General features: G+C 38.7%; 1 protein-coding gene across 2 annotated transcripts in view; it reads left to right on the forward strand.

Annotated features, from left to right (window-relative positions):
* ncam2 (neural cell adhesion molecule 2) overlaps positions 1–23,686 on the forward strand; it is a 164,217-nt gene that overhangs the window by 134,176 nt on the left and 6,355 nt on the right. For both annotated transcript variants that reach the window (XM_026913261.3, XM_053234095.1), the window contains exons 9-15: positions 1,211–1,361; positions 2,470–2,657; positions 2,869–2,965; positions 4,467–4,640; positions 5,289–5,408; positions 6,594–6,715; positions 8,477–8,651. In XM_026913261.3, coding sequence (XP_026769062.3) covers positions 1,211–1,361; positions 2,470–2,657; positions 2,869–2,965; positions 4,467–4,640; positions 5,289–5,408; positions 6,594–6,715; positions 8,477–8,651 — 1,027 coding nt within the window. The remainder of the gene's footprint in view (positions 1–1,210; positions 1,362–2,469; positions 2,658–2,868; positions 2,966–4,466; positions 4,641–5,288; positions 5,409–6,593; positions 6,716–8,476; positions 8,652–23,686) is intronic.

Consider the following 23,686-nt stretch of genomic DNA (forward strand, 5'->3'; position numbering starts at 1 on the left):
AAAATGTTACATTTCTGCTGGTTTAACCATTTCTTTGTAAATTTACTTGTCTTGCTGCACTTATGTTAGGCTTCAGTTCACGGACAGATACCCTGTCTTTACCCTGTAGAATTTGCCGTTACAATCCAGAATTCATAGGTCCAAAAATAATGGCAAGCTGTCCTGGACCTGAGGCAGCAATGCAGCCCCAAACCATGATACTGCCACCTCATGCTTCATGGCTGTGATGAGGTTCTTGGGATGCAGTGTTTGGTTTTTGCTTGTTCAGTGTTTGCCTGATGGTGGACTCATGAACGTTCAATGTAAGAGTGGCCTGTAGATCCTTAGATGTTACTCTGGGGTTCCTGTAATATTACTTCTGGCACCTGTGGAGTGATTTTTGCTGAATGACCACTCCTTGCGTATATCATCTGCCTTGCAGTGGATTGGTGGAGGCCAAACTCTTTAGAAATGGTTTTGGAACCTTTTCCAGCACTTTTTCAATAATTCTTTTTATAAGGTTGTCAGGAATTTCCATTGATTGGGCCATGGCACACTTCTGTAAACCTGTGTGGTGAAGACCAGACTTTGATAGTGAAGACCCAAGTTTATGCCATCCCCTTGACTGACTTCACCAGACTTCAAATACCCCTTTAAATTAAATCATACTCATAGAGGCTTACATACCTCTTCCGACAAAGATATTTAATGTTGGATAATTTTGCTCAATAAATAAATGTAAAAACTATAGTTTTTTGCATCATTTGTTTAATTGGGTTCTCTTTATCCAGTTTTAGGACTTAGATGACAATCTGATCACATTTAAGGTCAAATTTATGCAGAAATACAGACAATTTAAAGGCTTCACAAACTTTCTAGTGGCACTGCATTTGACACAAAATTCTAATGAGGAGCAGTGTTTTAGTTCCTGAGAAATTTTCTGTAAATAGCCATTAAAACACACTAGTTTAACATCACTTTAGCCTATTGGTAGCAGTAGTAGTAGTCTTCAGTAGTATTTAATCTAGTCTATGAGTATAATTGTGTATATGCAGATTTTGCTCTCTTTTCTTTGTGTTTCTGAATGCAAAAATTGTGTATTTTGAGATGCTGTGGCTAAATGGTGCCTTCCCTTTCTATGATACTACATACCATTTTGTATTTAATATTCAGTGTTCAAACTCAGTTAAATATTCAGCTAATATAAAGGGCCATGTGTTTGTGTTTTCAGAGTCCAGACGAGCGTGTGGAGGTGCGTGGGCATTATGGTGAGTCCATGCTGACCATCGTGGGAGTGGGCCTGTCTGACTGGGGCCGTTTTGACTGTGAAGCTCTCAGCAGAATTGGAGGACATCAGAAGAGCATGTTTCTGGATATCGAGTGTGAGTGTATATTACTCACAGAAACCCCACACAAGCACACACTGCCACAAATGTGTATGCCAGACACATGTACACACATGACAACTCTTAATCACACCAGCAGGAGATGAGAATCTGGGAAATATTCCCGTCCCTCCTCCAGCTCATGCTGTTGTAAAAAGTACCATGTGCTACCCTTTTCAAACTAGAGTGTTTTTAGTGAGTCTATAATGCATTTGAAAGATTGAAGACATTTAACCAATCACTGGGGCTTCATCCGTTGCGAAGGGCTTCATCAGTTTTATGGATGAGTGGTGAAACATCTTTAAAATTATAACACATGTCTAGTCTTCCTAAATTATTGCTACTAGATATTCAAAAATGACCCAGGTGACAGAAAATCTCCATAGATAATGTTGAATATCTATCTTCTCTCTACTGTAGTCACAGTATGGTGATGTGTCTCTATATTCCATCAATAAAGTGAGAACAGATTAGCCAGCGGGGTGACACTGGTATATGGGGAGAGCACTGGGAGGTGGGTGGTTTAACGGGGTCTGGGAATGTCTTCTAAATGGGGCTCAATGGAGTGAACGTTCCAACAGTGGCACTCATTAACTCACCCATTCAGTCACCTGCCTATAGTGACACAGGGGACAGCATCAATCTCTATTATGGAAAAAGCATGTGTGTCAGTGGGAGAGTGTACATGCCTGCCAGAGAGGCAGAGAAAAGGAAAGACAAAGAAAGATATAATGAAAGAAAAAACACTGAGAATGTGAAAATTATGGGCTGTGAGTGTATATTGGGCAGGTTGTTTTAGTAAATTGCAGTGCCACATATTCAGATTGATCACAAGCCTGTATACCCAGCTGCAAGCATGCTCCCAGATGCACTTTTCAGTTATCATGTGTGTGTCTACAGACACACTCACATCTGTGACAGCCACAGAGCTTAGTCTGTTATTCTCTTCGAATGGTTCTACCTCTGCCAGTGAGCTGTTAGCTTATATTTCAATTTCTGCTCAGAATTAAGTCTGGGCGGCTGATCTCAGTTTTGTTTTCCATGCTAGTGTATAGCTGGGCTTTTTTATGCTTCAACTAGCTAATGGCTTTTTATCTTTTAACAGATGCGCCCAAGTTCCAGACCAATCACACCATCTTTTTTTCATGGGAGGGGAACCCAGTAAACATCAGCTGTGAGGTGATGTCCAACCCTGTGGCCACTATGCTGTGGCGGCGAGACAAACTGACCATCCCTACCGAGGGCATAGCCAACATGCGAGTACACAGCGCTCCTGGCAAATCCCTACTGGAGGTACTTACACAGCAATGTCTGCCCTCATTGTACCATTTACTGAAGGTAACTGATATCCTCTCTAATTCATTCTCTGATTGTCTAAACTGTTAGTCTAATCTGCTTCTGTGGTCAAAGCACATTTGTTTCAAGGTACAGCTCAGATCCAATTCATTCAGGCCTCTGATAAATTGGGTCACCAGTTTTTCTTACTCCAATCTCATTTATCCAGGTCACTCCCATGTCAGACCGGGATTTTGGCCGATACAACTGCACTGCCAGAAACAACATTGGTATGCGGTTCCAGGAGTTCATCTTGGCTCAGGCAGGTTAGTAGACCGCTCCTCTCCAAAAGCCAGAGGTTCATGTCTCTCTGTCTCAGGGGTGCTTGGGAGAACATACAGCTTCTGTTGTGTGATTATGGAAATGCCTCTGAACACATTTCTGAATTTTTAGATCTTTTCATATTGATTGTAAGCATCACCATTAATCAAAGAGTGTCACCATAGTCCTCAATTCCCCAGACTTGCACCACATTTGTCAAGATGCAAATATGTGCTATACATGGCTCCTTATCCATCTCATTATATTACAGCCTTCTTTCCTCTAAATAGATGTAGATTATAGACAGCAATTCATAATGTTTTAAGAAAACATTTGATTTTAAATAGATGACATTACTATATACTGTATAAGGAGGAATGATTCATTACATTCACTTCAATTGACATAGTGAATTTAAAATACACACACACACACTCACATTTAGTATTTCAGGAGAAACAAGCAGAGGGCACTGTGTATTTTCTCAGAAACTCTCAGAGACTCTCCCTGGTGGTACAACACACAAGAAGAGAATCTGAAAAGCCAGAGCATTAGAATTCTTGAATAATACTCTCCAGTAAAATGCATACGTATCTCTGCTCCTCACTTCTACCACACTAAATCACAAACACTCACAAACTCACTCTCTTACTCTTCCTAACACCCATTTAATTTTTCTCTCCTACCATTCTCTCACTTATAATCTCCTTCTCCATCATTTGTCCTGTCTCTCTCTCTCTTCCTCTCTCTTTCTCTCCCTTGATAGAGGTAGGTGCTTGTAATTCAGCTCAGGATGTCTCCTCATGCTCAGCAAGGGAAAATGAAGGGAGAGATCCTAAAGGCGATTGTGACTGGCACACATATCTGAATGAAACTTTTACTGCCTCTGTGTAGGATTGTTTATACAATTGTGATTACTTTGAAAGGATATGATACAAACTAAATGGTGAAGATTTCACAGTGTTAGAAAGGATTTTTTTTATCCTTAAGTTTCAGTGAGCAAAGAAAACTGGTTTACTGTAGGGGCTAAAATATTCTATGCTTATGCAGTTCCATATGTAGTATTATGCATCCATATAGTATTATGCATGACATATGTAGTATCTGTGCCAAGGTACAGTGAAGCTGTTCTGGCAGCTTATAGCAGCCCAGCACCTTACTAAAACACTTTATGTTGGTTTTTCCTTGTCTCAGTCACCCTTCTATATGTAACTCACTATGCACACTGCAACAAATTATTTTTAACCATTGTAAAAACCTAGGAATCCCTCTCTGAGAGGTGTATGTGTGTTTGTTTAGAATATGTGCTGGTATGCTAATGTGCTTGTGGCCCGTTTTCAGAATTCTTTAATAATATAAAAAATAAAACTGTAACTGCATATGTAAATTTGGTATATCAAAAGTTTTTGGTAAGGAAGTAAGGAAGTATGTATGTTATTATGTAATCCATTATATACTTATGATCAGGTTGGCTGTTTATGTTCTCCTTGTTCCTGCCTGTTTCAGATGTTCCATCTAACCCATACTCGGTGCATCTTAGCTCTGTGGCCCAGCGCACAGCTACAGTGACGTTTATGAAGCCAGACTCTCATGGTGGAGTTCCTATTGGCCATTACCTGGTCAGATACAAAGACATTAGTTCAAATGACTGGAGAGATGTAAAGTCACATGGAACACAAAGTGAGTGAGATCTCTTGCTCTCTATCACTAGGTAACGTGTGTAACGAGTATATAGACATATGATGTGCTACAATATGCAAAATCTTTTATTTATTACATCACTGTGCTACCAGTGTACCAAAATTCTCATAAAGACTGTTACACTTGCAGAGTTAAATAAACTGATTCCACAACCACAAATACCACAGATGTTTATTGACGAGGAGAAAAAATGACCTTAAGCCAGGGATTGGAAAGGATTGGGTTCAGCTGCCTGGAGGACCTGAGTTAGCGAGTCTTCCTCAGTGTTGGCCAAGATTGCAATGTTTCTGGATCACAAATTGATTTTTCCTGCACAACACTCAGAAGGGCTTGCGGGAACATAAAGGACAAATCAGACAGCCAGATAAGCAAGCTCAACTACTTGAAAGGCCCAGAGCTAATATCCATAATGCTGAGAAGAGTTGTGCCAAAGAGGCATGATTGAGCAAAAGAATAATTGGGCTTGCAAACCTTGGTCATGACTGAGGAAAGCAATTGGAATTTTGATATAGGGATCGCAATCTATATTTATCTCAAGTGTCAGTTAAATCCAATCTCTTGCTTTTTCTCTTCTCTCTGTCTCTCTTCTTTCTTGCCCTCACTCCCTCACTATCTTCCATCTTTCAGCAATAGTGCTGCTCACTAACCTTGAGCCCAACACTACTTATGAGGTCCGAGTGGCAGCTGTGAATGGAAAAGGCCAAGGGGAGTTTAGTCGCACAGAGAGCTTTCAGACATTACCCATCCGTAAGTATACTCCACTCAGCAAAGCAAATCCTCTCACTGCATGATATGTTTATTTAGCTTAAAAGAAACTGGATTGCTGCATAAAACACACAGTTACTCTTTATGTTTCTTGATGTATTGAAGTTATGGTATTTTATCCCTTATGCTCTGCTAGGGCCAAAAATACTCATTTTAACTTTTTACTGTTAGTCCAACATGAAGATTTATGTGATTTACAGACAAGAAATGTACGTTTTAAAACAAGATTTGTTTTTCAGTTTTTTTGAGAGTAACAAGGTGAATTGTTAAACTTAAGTGTTATACTGTTTAGTTTAGTTTAGTCCCTATCACATTGTCAGTCTCTTTTATACACTCCATGTGTATAAAACTACCATCAGGAGGATCCCAAACATGTCAATGGATTTTGTGTGCTTATATCCAATGTGACTAGATATTGTTTACGTTGATGATAATTAAGTAAGAAATAAAACACAGTGGGGTGTCCACTTATAGAAAAATAATCAGTTGGGGTGGTGTGGTGGTGTTACCACTCCAATGTTGATTATTTTCCTATAACAGCATGTCCCAAAGTGTTTTTTCCTCTTATGCCACAGCAATTTGCCAGTGCTAACAAATTGTTTATTAATTAAAGAATGACACATCATGCTTTCTATCCATTTTAGAGTAGTTAAATTTAATGTCTGCAAAACAAGTTCATGTTCTTGCTTACATTTGAACAGGTATACCCAGTTGTCTCTCTCTTTTCTTTCACTTGAAGTTAATAAGACAAAAAATGCACCTTGTCATGTTACAAAGAAACCTCAACGCCCTCCACCCTGAATATTTTACTGTGTCAGAAAACTTTAAATTTATAGCTTTACCTCTGATTGGTACACTGAAGACACCTTCCAAAAATATTAAATAAACTCCTCACAGAAAGCTTCACCATATCAACAATTACACACATTTTTAACATGTTTATATGCAGCATCTGCCACACAAAAGTCCCTGTGTAAGTTACTACTATAGAAATGATAACATCTTAGAATAAGCACATGAATATAAACCATATAGAACTACTTTTATTATAGAAAATCAAGAATTCAACTATAGATGCTATAAGATGAATATATCAGTCATTTATATTATTTTTTTACTAAATAGAGAATAAACCCCAAGAGTTAAGCATTCTCATCTGTGCTGCAGGAGAACCGAGTCCCCCATCAGTGCAGGGTCAGAGGGGCATGGGAAAGGCCTACAGACTGGGCCTGGTTAAACAGGACGATGGTGGCATGCCCATCCTGGAGTATATTGTCAAATACAAAACAGTGAGTCATGAACTTTCACAGCTTTTCTTTTCATACAGTATCGACTTTATTAATTAATTACTCAATAACTTTTATTCACCCATGTAGCAAATTTAGAACCAATTATAAGTTGTTGCCAATTTTAGTCAACAATTGATGTGTTCTGAAAATTGTTGTCATTTAGCCAATGATTAAGTCTGGCAGTGTTGCTATAAAAGTCAACCTGTGTGCAAATGAGGTGTCAGAGCAGTGAGTTTTCCTTCCAGACATAAAGCTAAGAGTGGGTTGCAAAAATAGATTCTTAGAGACTCTTGTGTTTCTTCATGGAAGCAAATGAAGGCATAAGGAAATACCTGAGCTGCTAGTACAGATAGGGGACTTGTTTTAAGAAGTGTTCAGTCTGCAGTAAAATTGCTTGAAGTGGGGTGTGTGTATGTGCTTCATCATCCATACCACTCTCTATTACTCACCAATTAATCTCCAAAAGGTGAGCTGTTCCTCTCTGTCAGTCATTAAAGTGGTGCAGAAGTGGCTGTCACTTTCAGTCATCCCCATACAGCACATCGTTTATCAGATCCAGAAAAGGCCTGTGTCCTCACATAGCCAATACCATATCACTCACCTTTGCAATGGAGTAGTCCATCAAACATGAAAATATACACACTTAATTATACTAATATTTGAAAACTGTTTAAAGTTCACATTGCTTGGGAGCACTGTAGTGAGTGTATATTTCCAAAGCAGCAGCATTTAGAGTCTTATCAGCAACACACAAGATCTTTGATTTTTTGCAAACTAAGATAAGGACATCGTTCCCCTAAGAAATGCTAATTAAACCGGCAGGTGTGTGTGTGTGTGTGTGTGCATGCTTGTGTGTCTGTCTGTCTGTCTGTGCGAGTGTACTTATGTTTGTGTGTGTGCTCATTAGGAAGTTGCTCTGATACTGGTGTTTGGCTTGTTTATGGGATTAGGAGCTGCTGTTGAGAAATCTGTGTTTACAGATCACCGAACCCTAGAGAACGTCTGGCTTTGTCCCTCTCTCCCTCTATATCTCTGCTGCTGCTGATAATTTACTCAGTCTCATCTCAAATCCTTCCCTCTTCTGTGACCCACATGGGTCCTGCAACCACATCATCATCATCTCTCTCTCTCTCTCTCCTTTCTGTGATGTCTTCGTTTTTTGCATGCAGAGGTAAGAACATGGGAAATGGAGATGAAGAGACATAGTGCCTGAGGCCTGTCAGGCGTGTGAAATGCATATTCAACCGTTTAGCTTTTAAAGAGATCTGGCAGTCTGAAAATGTCAAAATATGAAAAGGATGATGATTTTGAGAAGTAGAGTGTGGGCTGGAGTTTTATTGCAGTACAGCAGCTAGTATAATACCATAAACACATGCACATATATACACAGATATAAACAATAGAAATAGGAAATGTTTTTTGGAATATATTTGTCATGTGATTGCGTGGGAATGTTTTGTGAGATTATACAGATGAGGAGTGATTGTTTCTAAAGGAGAGTACATGGCCGCAGGAGTTTGCCTCTTTCATCTGCAATTTGGTTAATCCTCCTCTGTTGTATGTGATGAAGTTAGACATGTTTTCTAAATCAAATGAAGTTAGATGGACTAGTTTTATGAAAAAGATTATGCTCCATCCATCAATACAAAATCCTAACCCATTCAATGAATCCAACTTGCAGCTAGAATTTAAATAAAAAACAAATCTTGGACTAACATACTTACAGAGTTTGTGCATGTGTTTGTGCGTATGTGTGTTTAGGATAAAGAGGACCAGTGGATGACCAAGGTGGTGCCTGGTTTGAGTGACTTTGTGCTGCTGCAGCCTCTCCAATGGAACATGCGGTATGAAGTGGAGATCACTGCCCGCAATGTCAAAGGCCTGTCTGAGCCCACCTTTGTGAAATTCTCCATGCCACAGAAACCGGATATTACAGGTACATTCACCTCCAGAGCACATGCTCTTCACAAAGCACTCATAAAGCATGTCATTCATTCAACATTTTCACAGGAAGTGTACCTACTCAACTAAGTTAAAATTCTTGATTTTATATATATATATATATATATATATATATATATATATATATATATATATATATATATATATATATATATATAAAATGTGTGCGTGTTTTTGTGTGTATACTGTACACACGTCTGGGTTGGTGTCAGCCCATATGAGTAGTCTGACTGTTTGGGGGAAGAAACTGTTACACTTGGGGGAAGAAACTGGCTGTGAGGGCCTGAATGCTTCGATACCTTTTGCCAGATGGCAGGAGGGTGAAGAGTTTGTGTAAGGGGTGCGTGTAATCATCCACGAGGCTGGTGCCTTTGCGGATGCAGCATGTGGTGTAAATGTCTGTGATGGAGGGAAGAAAGACCCCGATCACTATCCTCTGCAGGGTCTTGCGATCCAAAACAGTGCAATTTCCAAACCAGGCAGTGATGCAGTAGTTCAGGATGCTCTCGATAGTCTCTCTGTAGAATGCAGTGAGGATGGATGGTGAGAGCTGGGCTTTTCTCAGTCTTCCCGGAAAGTAGGGACACTGCTGGGCTTTCTTGGCTATGGAGCTGGTTGGCTAAGGAATTTGGTGCTTGATGTTCAGTAGAGAGTGGTCACTCCATGCTCTCCTGAAGTCAACATCCATCTCTTTTGTTTTGTCCACGTTCAGGAACAGGTTGTTGGCTTTGCACCATTTCATTAGCCACTGCATCCACCACGGTTGTGTCATCGGCAAACTTGATGATGTGATTCGAGCTGTGCAGTGCTGCACAATCGTGAGTCAGCAGAGTGAACAGCAGTGGACTGAGCACACCACCCTGGGGGCCCCAGTGCTCTGTGTGATGGCGCAGGAGATGTTGCTCCCGATCCGGACTGACTGAGGTCAGGAGGTCTAGGATCCAGTTGCAGACGGAGGTGTTCAGCCCCAGCAGGCTTAGCTTTCCCATCAGGTGCTGAGGAATGATTGTATTAAATGCTAAACTGCAGTCTATGAACAGTGTTCAAACGTAAGTGCCCCTTTCCCCAGGTGGCTGACGGCCAGATGGAGGATGGTGGTGATGGCGTTGTCTGTTAAGCGCTTGGGACGTTACGCGAGCTGCAGGGGGCCCAGTGAGGGGGTAGCAGGGTCTTGATGTGCCTCACGATGAGCCTCTTGAAGCACTGCATGACAATGGATGTGAGTGTGAAGGGACGTAGTCTTTGAGGCAGGACACTGAAGACGACTTCTGCAAGGGGACAATGGTTGTGGGATTGAAGCACTTGGGAATGATAGTGCTGCTCAGGGAGATGTTGAAGATGGCAGGGAAAAAATCATCTAGCTGGTCTGCACATCCTCAAAGCACTCTGCCAGAAATGTTGTCTGGTCCAGAAGCCTTCCGTGGGTCAACTCTACTACTTGAAATTGTTCAGTGCATCTGGAAGAAAGGCATCACAGTCACAGGCAAGTGATGTTATCCTGTAGTTGGTGATAGCCTGGATGCCCAGCCACATACACTGGGTGTTTTCGCTGTCCTTGAAGTTGCTGTGGATTTTCTGCCCGTGTGCACGCTTTGCCTCTCTGATGGCCTGGGACAGTCTGGCCTTCGCTGTTCTTAAGGCCACCTTATCACCTGCACCTGCTCAATGGCTTCTGGATGGAGTGTGTGGTGATGGTCTTGGAGACATTGACATCATCAATGCACTGATGCCATGTATTCCTCCAAGTTGGTGGAGTCGCCATCAGTTGCAGCCTCCACAGAGCCCCTTCATAGCATTAGCGCTGGGGGGAATGTACACTCCAACTATAAGGACAGTGGTGAATTCTCGTGGTAAATAAAATGGTCTGCATCTAACAGTCACAATCTCCACCAGCGATGAGCAGTAACTAGAAACTAGCACTGAGTTCTTGCACCATTCCATTGATGTAAATACTCACTCAATGTTTTTTGTGCTGCTGCCACATGATTGCTGATTAGCTAACTGCATGAATGTCCAGGAGTACAGGTGTTCCTATTAAAGTGGACAGTGAGTGTATAGTCATAATTATATAAATATATATATATGCAGTCATGTGAAAAAAATTAGGACATCCCATGAAAGCCTGTGTTTTTTTAACATAGTTAAACATATGGACATTTGATCTTCATTTTAACAATATTGGGAGATTCAAGTAATATAAGTCATTTTAAAATGATCCGTAAAATGTAATTTCTTATGAGGAAAAAGTAAGGGCATCCCCACATTTCTTTGTACTTAAAATGGCTAAAATTGCCTACAGGTGTATCACGTCAGGTGCAAATTATTAGAACATCATTACAGAGCATTTTGAAGGAGGCTTGCCTTATTTAAACCTCAGACATTTAATTTGGTTTGCTCTTAATTGTTGAATTGAGAGGTATCACCATGGTGAGATCCAAAGAGCTCTCTGAGGCCTTCAGAATGAAGATTGTTGATGCTTATGAGTCTTGTAAGGGATATAAAAAGATCTCAAAAGAATTTGTAATCAGCCATTCCACTGTCCAGAAAATCATTTACAAGTGGAGAACATTTAAAACCACTGCCAAAATGGCCAGGTCAGGCCGACCAAGCAAATTCACCCAAAGAGCAGGCTGCAAGATGCTTAAAGAAGTCTCCAAAAACCCTAAAATATCATCACGGGACCTACAGCAAGCTCTTGCTACAGTTGATGTCAAAGTGCATGAATCTACAATCAGAAAGAGACAACACAACTTTAATTATCATGGGAGGTGTGCAAGGAGGAAACATTTGCTGTCTAAGAAAAACATGAGGGCAAGAGTGAAGTTTGCCAAAGAATACATAGACAAAGGCCAAGACTTCTGGAATAATGTGCTTTGGACAGATGAGTCTAAAATTGAATTATTTGGACACCATAACAGAGGGCATGTTTGGCGTAAACCAAATACAGCATTTCAGCAAAAGAACCTCATACCAACTGTGAAACATGGAGGTGGAAGTGTTATGGTTTGGGGATGCTTTGCTACAGCGGGACCTGGCCAGCTCACCATCATAGAATCCACTATGAATTCTACATTGTATCAGATGGTGCTTGAGGAACATGTGAGACCATCTGTCAAAAAATTGCAACATGACAATGACCTAAAACATACCAGTAAATCCACCAACGCCTGGCTGAAAAGTAAAAAATGGAGAGTTCTGGAATGGCCAAGTCAAAGCCCAGATTTAATTCCTATTGAGAACTTAATATATAATGGGGTGTACTCATTTTTTCACATGATTGTATACATATCATTTATATGATATATATATATATATATATATATATATATATATATATATATATATATATATAAATATAAATATTTTCTTATGCACAAAGTATCCTCTGATTATAATTGCACGTAAGGTTCTACATTCTACCCACTCATACTTAGCCAGCCATCATCATCACCATCACTGTCAGACTTTCAGCCCACAGAAACAGTACTTTTCACTTAATACACATATGGTCACACTTAATGACACTTAAAAGCATTAAAAGTTGGAGTCATTTAGTCTCAGGAGCTTATTGTTATGAAATCAGTAGCACTGGTGAACTATTCAGTGGCTCTGAATAGCTAGTGACTGAATATCTGTGCTCCTGCTATTTGATAGATGTGAAATGGTTCAGTGAGTTCTGTCAGTGGAAGTGGAAGAGCGTAGTGTTGATTGAAGCAAAAAATGTCAGCAGTATTGGGAGCACCACTGTAGAGAAGCAGACTGAGGTTGATGGAAAAGATGGCTGGTCGATTGGCTGTCCCCTCTCATTTTGCATGCTTATTGCAGGCAAAGACCCAGGAGTGCTTTTCAACAAGTTAGTCCTTGTCTTTATTCACACCTCAAAATTACACCCAAATTACATCCACTTTATTCATGACAATGACTATCACATAGATGAGTTAGTCTCTTTCAATTAGCTTTTGTTTAACCAAACATGCGTTGAGTCCTCTCAGCAAAATTAATTTAGGCCTTTTTCCATGATGCTTCAGAAATGATTATTTTTTCCCCCTCTGTAGTCTCCTTTTTGCAACATCAAAAGTACAGCTTAGAATAATGCAGAATTTGGTAGCCTTTGTGTAAATGTGTAATAAAACTATGTAAATCAGGACAAACTAGGGAGAAAGAAAAAAAAACTGAAAAAAAGACACCAGTGTCAACATCTATCACTCTATTCAGGTCCAGATTCAACATTTGTTAAATACAAATGAACAGTACTGCAGATTTCACAATTTAAAGAAATGGTCCAGACATTTGAGTTTGGGTTTTATTTTCTTTAGAATACCATAATTTGTACCCCATACACCGCACATTTCATGTACATTTCAGAAATATAGAGAAACAATAGATAGATTAACACATTTAAAAGGAATTGTTGATTCCTTCCTGTGTTGATTTTGTACTAAACTAATTTTTTTGTCTCTCCCACTTGATATTGGACAAAGTGTAATATAGCCCATTACTTAAAATCAGTTTGATACCCTTGATATAATGTGTTATATGATATACAATATATTTTATACCATATATAGTTTTATTCAATTCAATTCAATTTTATTTGTATAGCGCTTTTAACAATGGACATTGTCAGAAAGCAGCTTTACAGAAATGAATGGATTCAAAGAATATATTGTAAATATGTGAATTTATCCCTAATGAGCAAGCCAGAGGCGTCGGTGGCAAGGAAAAGCTCCCTGACACAATATGAGGAAGAAACCTTGAGAGGAACCAGGCTCAAAAGGGAACACATCCTCATCTGGGTGCAACGGATAGTGCAATTATAAATAAATCCCTTCTATTATTGTGTACTATATGGACAAATAGTGCAAATGTGCAACCAATAAATTCATCACAGTTTTCGCAAGAAGTCTGGTTGGTTAAAATTCCCCACGGTTCTTCAGACCATCCATATGGGGCCACCCCCAGCAGCGAACCCAACCAATGAGAACTTGAACCAGAGGTAGGGCATCAGGATGAGTCAGACAGGTCCGGAGAGCAGAAGGGGTCAGGACCACTGGCATCTCAGGAGTAGCATGTGTAGCTCGACAGAGAGTGTGTGTGAGAGAGAGAGAGAGAGAGATGGAGAGAGAGGGAGAGATTGTTACATAAGCTTTTGTCCTCTAATGGTTAAGGACAATGTACTTTGCGTGCAGAGTGCAAGCAGGGACTCCGGCAAAACTAGCTATGACAGCATAACTAAAAGGGAGAGCCAGAAGCTAACAGAGACATGAGGGCACCCTGGGATATAAGACAGCCAGCCACTCCACCATTGATAAACCTGAGTGAACGTGTGAGAGTGGGGGCGGCGACAGTACCCAAACATCCCAGTTCACCACAACACTCTATGCCTGTGAACCCTCCAGATCTGCTCCTTTACCTAAGAAAAAAATATTCACAAAAGACTTGACTAAACAAATATGTTTTCAGCCTAGACCTAAACACTGAGACTGTGTCTGAGCCCCAAACACTAAGTGGAAGGCTGTTCCATAACTGTGAGGCTTTGTAAGAGAAAGCTCTACCCCCAGCTGTAGCCCTCACTATTCGAGGTACCAACAAATAGCCTGCACCTTTTGTGTCTTTGACCCCACCATTAACCTACACCAAAATGTACTAACAATACATTGATCCTGAAATAGAGGATCAAGTGGTAAAAGTGATATCAGATATCTTCTTTCTGAACATGTTTATTTTCACAAGTCCCTGATATACAGGCAAGTGCACACCCGATTAAAAAAAAAGTCATACTTGTGGAAATAGAATGTATACAATATCTGAGGGATGACAAATAGCTTATCCACAATTTTAATTTGTCTCTCTGCAAACCAATTGGACCTAAGGTTAAGAGGGATATGGCGCTGGATATCATTCCAATTGTCCTCTGGGAAAGTCATGTTAAAATCCAATTCCCAACTCATTCTACTAGTCAATGCTCAGTATATCATAACAACTAGGGTCTTGAAGATCAACAGGGTTAATATGGCTACATATTTGGAGGTATTGGTATAAACAATGTTGGTCACGTTAACCCTGTCTTTCTTCAAATTTATAGAATAAATTCAACTCTAATAATAAATAATAATAATTTTCAGATTATTCCCTTTTTACATTGTCCTTGTCCTAGGATGTAATGCCCAAGTCATCCAGACCCAGTGATATCTATATACCTGTACCAAGATCAAATAAAACTGTAGGGTACCAATCAAAAGGCAGTGATGGCATTAGATTATCCTAACCTGCACTGGAGAGCATTATTAGGGATTTGGAGTAGTTGATTTTACAATATAATCAACTTAATCATTTGGGGCAGTGTGGTGTGACATTTTGTAATAAATTATGTCACCAGCTTAAAGCAAGAGAATTCCAGAGTTCAATCTAATGGCCTCAGCAAGAGGTTTAATAAAAGTGCTGAACATGGTGATAAAGAGATACCCTTGTCTGGTAGCTCTGCTTACTGTAATCAGTGCTGACTATTGCTAATAGCATGGGCACTAGAGTTCTTAAAGCTGAGTGCAACTATTGCTAATAGCATAGTTCTTAAAGCTGCTGGATGTACGAATTTGGAATTTTCTAAGTTAGAAAATGTTGCAAGGTACTTGAAGAAGAACATGTCCTAATGTGGGTTGTGCTGCATGATTCTCCACTGCATGTGTTATTCTCATGGCTGTGAGTGCCAAGAGAATATAAATTCAGAAAAATCAAGTCTGAGGCCTAAACTATATACTATGCACTAAGTAGTATGTCTAAATACTAATGAAAATTAGAATGTAACTGCTGTTATCAACTATCCCCACAATATTACCATTATGAGAATAAAACAAACTTTAATGTGACTGTCACATTTACTGAGTACCAAGTAAAAGAGCAAAACCTCTCAGACGCTCCACTGTAATCTCATAGCACTCTGTTATGCTGGCTATAGTTACCGTGATAAAATACAGCGTAGAGAACAAAGCTATCACATCTGGTCACTTCCACTGTGTGTGCGTGTTTTTTGTTCACCAGCCTGTCAAACACTTTATGCAACATGCCTTATAGTACCATTAGCACGGTAGCTGAAATACAGAGTAGAGGATTAACAAAAACAAATTAGTGAAAAATATACACTGTCAGACTCACCCAATATAACCCTGTTTGGAATACAAAAAATACAGAGAAATCTATATACATCTCTCCTTAATCACCAGCTGGCTATCATGAGTTCTTTAGTTAAAGTTCACCATGCCTCCCTGGGCAACTCACAACAGGTCAGAACTCACAGCTGCTCATATATTTGTCCCCAACTCAACTGTTTCATTTTAACAAAAAATCCGATGTACTGGAGCTTTAAATAATAGTACCCTGCCAAAAAATATGATCCTGCTCCACCCAATCAAAATCTCTTTCAGCACTGATCCTTATAACTGCATTTTGTTAGGTTGTGAAATATATAATGGTTATCACACTGATGATATTATTAGAAATGTAGCAACCTTTAATAAAGCCAGTATGATATGGTTTGATGATACTTGACATTGTGACCTTGAGTCTGAAAGCCAGAATCTTAGCTAAGATCTGGGCACCTCCTGGCATTAAGGAAATGGGTCTATATCAGACAATAAGTCAATATCAGAGGGATCATCTTCTTTACCCTTCCTAAAAATGAGTGTTATATTGGATGATATGATAAGGGCTATCTGGCTGTTATAGGTCAACAAAGTGTTCTGTAATTCAACTTGAATCAATTCTCCATTGTTTTCTTTAAGAGACAAAACATATCATCATTCCTTTCAATGTTGGAAAAAGGTTGTTGACCAAATAAGTACGACATTTTTAAAAATAATATTAGCATAGTGGTATGAGGGATATACCAGAACATGATCAGTGATTACCCCCAATAGATGTGTCCCCACTGGAGCACTCAGTGACATTATCTACCATACTATTATTAAGCAGAATGTAATTCAGTGTCAAAAGGGACTGACATACTACAAAGAAATATAGGGTCATAAAGTCTTCATATATCAGACCATATTTGTCACAAATTTCTCTCAGATCAATAATTTAATATTCCGTACCTATTTTAGATCGCCCAAAACTACTGTCACAGAATTGGTTTCTCCTTTAAAAAAAAAAAAGACATTAACATCAAAAACAACATAAATATTAACCAAAACCAGTGACTCTCAATATTACAATAATAATAAAATAAAGATCAATAATAAAAATGTCATTTTTTATGTATAACTACGAGAATCTCAGTAGATTATAAAGAGTAAATATTTGTCCTACTTATTTTATTGTATGATGTTTGTCATCTTCATTAAGATAAATTCATATTTAATAATATTAATTATTCATACTGAGACAGTATTATATATGTATTTTTTTTCTCCCCTATTTTTAAGGTCAACTTTATCTTTAGGTGCCAGTATTTCCGTTTTTACCACTAGCTTGTTTATAGCCATATTCTCCATCTTCAGTTAACAATTCTTGTGTAAACTATAACATGTGTCAACAAGAAACAGCACTGGATGTGGAGCCACTTTGAGAAGGGGAGAATTAAAGTCCTCAATAAGCTTCTATGAGTTGAATGTTGTTGCTTTGTTGTTGGGATCATTAATAACAATTTATTGTTGCTGAACTCTGCTGAAACAGGCTTGGTAATATGCCAATAGGGCAGTCTGAGCATCTCAGAATAGGCACCTGATAATCATAATCCCAGTCAGAATAATGACTTGTGATATGTGACAGTAACCATATATGATTATTTGTGTGTATGTGCCCAAGTAGGGTTGATTTCACTTCTAATCAAGCATATTTTCTCCCATCTTCTCCCCCTGTCTTTTTCCTTCTTCTTTTTCCTTATTCTACCACCATCCCTGCTTCCATGTGCTCTTATTTATAATTCTATTGTGTTGCCTCTTTTCTGGTTCCCTCTAAACAATCCTTCTCTCCTATTCCCACCTAATGCATAATGCAATGCACTCGGGACCACAACACAAATCACTGGGCTCTTTGTTTTGCTATGAAATGGCACTAAAATCCCTTCTCTTCACTCCTATATACTAAATAAAAACACTTCCTGATTGCAATGCTTCCCTTTCCACTTATGCCAAACCTCCTTTAAATAAACACCATTTTTGAGCAGCCCATTTACCACCAACTGGACATGGAATTCCCACACTTCATTCTGCCCGTGCAGTGGCACCCATCGGAGCTACACTGTCACTCGCTCTGCATTTGTATCTCTTTTGATGTCATTCCATCTCCACCCTGCCACTGGGAACAGACTCAAAGACTGAGCCAGGGACTTACCTCCAATTTTTCCACAAATCTCTTGGGGAGATTACTGATTCTTACCAATGCTAGCTGATTGCACTGGTACACGTGATAGCACTGACCTGCAGCTCTGAGCTGATAGCTAATGCTTCATTCCAATGACTTCGCTTCAGCATTGTGGACCCTTCTTTATACTGAAGGGTAGACTACTGCATTGAAACAGACCACATTCAGCACTTTTTCTGTAATTGTGGTAATCCTGCTATCATCAGACTATTAAATTGTTTTGATTAAATCTCTGAGTTCTTATGTGTTACACAGAAATACAAATGAGATATACCTGTAGCTCTTTAGTTTGTATTGATTTTATCACTATGTAAATATTGGTTCCATCACTTGAGTGACTACATTTAATCCTGCACGTGTACATACGCCGATACCACACAGTACTCATTAAATAATGTCAAATATGATTTCAAGCACATCAAACATTAATGCACTGGCCCTTAATGCGTTTTACATTAACCAGGATCTGTCTCTTTTAAATGATTACAATACACCACATTAAATTACAACAGTACACCACAGTAATGGTATATAAATTACTTTTCATTTTCTGCACATAGCATTAGCATTAGGAGAATAGAGTGTTCTTTGCTGATGAATTGAAACTACCTGTTTTACATGGATGAGAAAATGGTTTAATATTATTGCATCTCTGAACAGTGCATTTTAATGCACTGTGAGAACAATAGAATAAGCTAACTATCATTTCTTAGCCAAATGAAAGCCTAACTAACTGTAATTAACTGTTTATTTGTGAACCAGTGAAAATAAACGGAAATGTAACTAAGTTTGATGGGTCAGTAATAGGTCCTAAAACTCAACAAAATGTAGTTTATTTATTGTAATAATAAAGACTGCATTTGGGTTCTGCACTTGCCTTTTACAATCTTCCTAGTATGAGATGAATTTTTGTCTGCTGAATGAACACATTAAGTACAATCTCTGAAAGTATTTCAGAGTATATCTGAAAGTCATACCAAACTTTAATGTCACCAAATATGCTATTGTCACCATCAAACTCTTGCAAAATCCAAGGATAGCCACTTATGCCGTGAGTTGACATAACATGCATGCACCACCGAAACTACTTTTGCAAGTGGTCTTTGCAAAGACAAACTGCTCAGTACTGAAGACTAAACTTTTAAATACATTTATGAGAAGACAACACTTAAGTATTACAATAGCTTGGATTGGGTCTGTGAAACATTCCTGGACTGTAAATATCTTAAGCATTGATTTTAAGCTTAATTACAACCGAACTCAGGTTTTTTTCGAGCTAGATATTTATTTACAATAACATACTAAAAGCTGAAAATGATTCTTTGTACAGCTCAGAGAAATGGAGATCTCATTTTGAACCACAGATTTTTAGGTAGCATCACAACCTGCCAGAAAATTGCATTGCTTTAATGATACTGACAAAAGCCTTCCAGTCTGAATGACACTTAATTCTCTACAAGAATGAAATGGCTTTTTGTTGACTGTTCCAACTGGAATTTATTCCAGCAAATGAAATGGGTCTGTTGTTTTATTGTTACCCATTATAACTGTTCACACTACTCATAAATAAGCTTTTCTTTTTCAGAGAAAGAAATTAAAATCAACTAAATCAGTCCAACCAGGCTGTATGCAGTCATTCATCTTAACGCTTGATGCATCCAGTCATAAACCGCTGAACGTATTAACCATTTTCAAGAGTACAAATGACTTATGCAATCTTATATTGAATAAAAGAGATTTCCAAAGACTTTGGCCTTGCAAAGCAACCATTTTAGACATTTTCCTATTGAGTTACTTTAATATTTTTTGAAACTACAAAAAGCTATAGCAGCTTAGATAAGTATATTTTCATCAATGCACTGCTTTTGGTGGAGATTTAAAAGCACTATACATATTGGCATTCTGAAGCTATTCAGAAAGAAATGTGCCACATCAGATATGATGATGAAAGAAACTATGCTTCAAAATGTAATGCCTAATTTGAAGAGCAACTGTCAACTTGTTCTCTATTTAGAAAATGTTCACATTTGCCCATTATTGGCAAGCTCTATAATTTGCCTTAATATCTATCATGCTGTGTTGAAAGTTTAAAGGAGAACTTGGTAGATAAATGAAAACTTGTAAAATTCACAAATAAAGGATAATTTATTCTTATTTATTAGAAAAATAATTTAATGGTGCATTAAATGTGTATGTTTACATCAGATGAACTTGTGATAGTTGAATGAAAAGGAAGTGTTTTCACATTTTACTTTTTTCTCAAATGCCTAAGATTAGGAAGTTAAATTTCCATGGAATCCATGTTGTGTTTTTGTCCTGCTTTTAATAAATGCACATGTACAGAGGCTTCTGCAGATGGATGCCTTGGAACCCACCTGTTCATCAGGAATGGTCTGGTGAAAATTTCATTTTTCCCCATGGGCTCCAGCTGGTAGCTTATTACTTTTCACGTTTTTAGGTACAACTTTACATGCACATAATGGTTTCTGAGCCATGAGCCCAGCCCCTAAGCAGAGTCATCTTGCTTTTGGATAATGGCTATCCCAGGGGCAATGACTCTGTTAAACCTGTAATGAGTGGAGGGTCACCTCTGCTTGGGGAGCATAATGTCTTAATGGGCTTCTGGGTCTTTAAAGGATCGTTATGGAGTTATGCCTCACTTGTTCCCTCAGCATGGACAATGCTTGAGCAGGACTCATATTTATGTAATGAGCAGCTCTCTAAATTGCAGCCTGACTTCAGTACCTTCCTTCAGGGGAGGGTAAAGGTAATGGCCACAGATTCTGGAGTTTTCTTTTGGTTTTAACAGTAACTGTTCATAAAGCAGTGCTTAATTTCTGTGCTTGTTCAATCTGCATTACGTCATATACAATACTGTTAACTACTATAGTTCATATGGTGGATTTACTATCAACTGCAAAAGAAGGAATGTTGTTGGTCTTTTTAGTTGACAGATTTCTGAATTCTTTTCTGTGCTGTTTTCTTTTGGATGGTTTGATTTGGCCAGGACTATATCAGCATTATGCAACATCTGCTAATCCTATGTATGAATCAGAATTAGCAATATGCTTTTGAAAGTTACCTGTTTTATCCCAGCTACAGAAATGTATGTGACCTCTCCTCACTTACCCAGCCACTTTACAATCTGCATTTTGCATTGTAATTCATTGAAAGGGACAGTTCCTGGACTATGACAAGATAATCACGGACCTTTGCACTAGATGTCTCCAAGTACTAGTGTAAAAGGTAGCTTTCTGGTTAATTAATACAGTTCAATTCAATATTAGTTATACAGAATGTTTAACTATGGACAGTCACAAAGCAAATTTAAAGATATCCAGATATAGATTTAGATCCTTAACGAGCAAGCCTGAGGCAACAATGACAAGGAAAAACTCCCTAAAAATGATATGATGAAGAAACGTTGAGAGGATGAAACTCTTTCATGAAAGGGTGGCTTGAAAAAAGCCCCTTCTCTCCAAAAAGAATACAGCAGCATGACTTAGGTTTCCAAAATTGCGTCTGAAGAAACCACAAAAGTTCTGGAACAATATCCTTTGGATTGATGAGACCAAGGCGGAGATGTTTGGGCATTATGTGTTGACTCCACTTTATATATTCATAATATTATTGAGACAAATGTGAAATCATCTGTCCAGCAGCTTAAGCTTGGCCAAAATTGGGTCATGCATCAGGACAAGGATCCCAAGCACACCAGCAAATCGACATCTAAGTGTCTAAAGAAGAAAAAAATCAAGGCGTTGGGATGGTCATGTCAAAGGCTGGACTTCAACCCCATTGCGATGCTGTGGTGGGATCTTAAGAGAGCTGTGCATAAACGAATGCCCTCAAACAAAAATGAACTGAAGCAATGAAGAGTGGGTCAAAATTTCTCCAAAACAATATGAGAGACTGTTAAACTCCTACAGAAATCATTTACTTCAAGTTATTGTTGCTAAAGAGTGGTTCTACATGTTACTGAATTATGGGGTGTACTTACAGTATTTTTTCCCGACTGGTTTCTGAATGTTGGTTTACTTGTTGGTAAAAATGATTACATATTGAAATCTGTTGTTTTTATTTTTGTTGTTGTCACCTGAGGTTAGTTTGGTGGTGAGGACCACACAGATGTTATTTAGGCCCTGATAAATAAAAACATAGAATTGAAGGACAGTGTACTTTCTTCTTCCCTGTATCTAACATAAAGCTAGTCATGTGCTATGTAATTAGCATATAGCTAACTCTTCTGCATCAGCACTATTGCAGTATGTTTCTATGCTAATCAGTGTGGCTTTTTAAACTAGCTACAAGTGGCATAGTACAGTGCAAACAGACCGCAAATTTGCAAATCATACCCAATTTGCTGGTGTTTGCGTGAGGCATGCCCCTTTAAATATGTACTGTGCTTCAACAACAATGCTGTGGAAATGTTCCATGCTGCCTGCTTCCTACTTTCATTTCTTAGCACTGTTGAGTTGTTTACATTGCCAGAGAGACACTGATTAGGCGAAAAATAGTTTTTGTAGCTTTTAAGTATAATTAAACTGCAGTTAATAATACAAACTTGAATATACTCAGGGTAGCATGCTCACAGCTCCAGGGTCCCTGGTTCAATCCTGGGATCACGTTATTGTCTGTGTATAGTTTTGCATATTCGTTCTGTATCTGAGTGGGTTACCTCCAGGTTTTCCATTTGCTCTTGCCTCCAAAATCGTGCTAGTAGATGGATTGGCTCTCCTAAATTGTCTGTAGGTGTGACTGTGTTAATGTGTGTGCATGGACCGATGTCCCCTCCAGGGTGAATTCCCACCTCATGCCCAGTGTTCTTGGGATTGGCTCAGGATCCACAAGGGTAAAGCTCTTACTCAAGGTGATTGAATGAATGAATGAATGTCTATGCCCCAGTAAAATGCTTATTAAGTGGCATTTTTAATATCACAAAGAATATAAAAATAAACTTGAGATCAATAACTTTTTTGTCAGCATTGAGAAGTGTCAGTGTTTCCAAACTAGCAAAGCTCCAAACTTTTTTTTTTTCACATCCTAGTAAGTAATGTATCACAGTGACAGAGTCATTAAGCCTTATGCATGATTATAAGGATCATTAGCCTGTCAATCAGAAACTAGGTGCCCACCCAAAGACCTCCCCTTAGTGTGAAGGTTCCGGCCAGGCACGATCAATCGAGCCTGAATTATTACTGCTCATTGCTCAAGACTCAATTACCACTCAGAGTTAATTAATTGAGTGCGTTGAACCCAGATGCAGACGAATCACACCCATTTGTGGAACTTCAGGATAAGTAATATTAACGAGATGCTAAATTGAGCCTCTAATGACATTATAAATCAACAACAAATCAGTTTAAAGAACGGGGACACATTCTTCAGAGGGGAAAAGATGTAGAAAAATGAATGTACTACCCAATAAGCCATTGAGGAGATGGTTACATCCTCCATACATCAAAAGTGAAAACCTGTCTCAAATGTGAAGTGTCTGGGTGCATGCAGTATACTCCCATTATTTACTCTGCAGTGTTGTGTAGCTGCATTTAAGCTCATACTGAAGAACTAGATTAGTCAAAATTGGTAAAAACACATTTATTTTATTACTGCTTTATTTAACTGTGGACTTGCCTTCCATTTTCTTTA

The sequence above is a fragment of the Pangasianodon hypophthalmus genome, chromosome 5, assembly GCF_027358585.1.
Source record: "Pangasianodon hypophthalmus isolate fPanHyp1 chromosome 5, fPanHyp1.pri, whole genome shotgun sequence".
Taxonomy (NCBI): Eukaryota; Metazoa; Chordata; class Actinopteri; order Siluriformes; family Pangasiidae; genus Pangasianodon; species Pangasianodon hypophthalmus.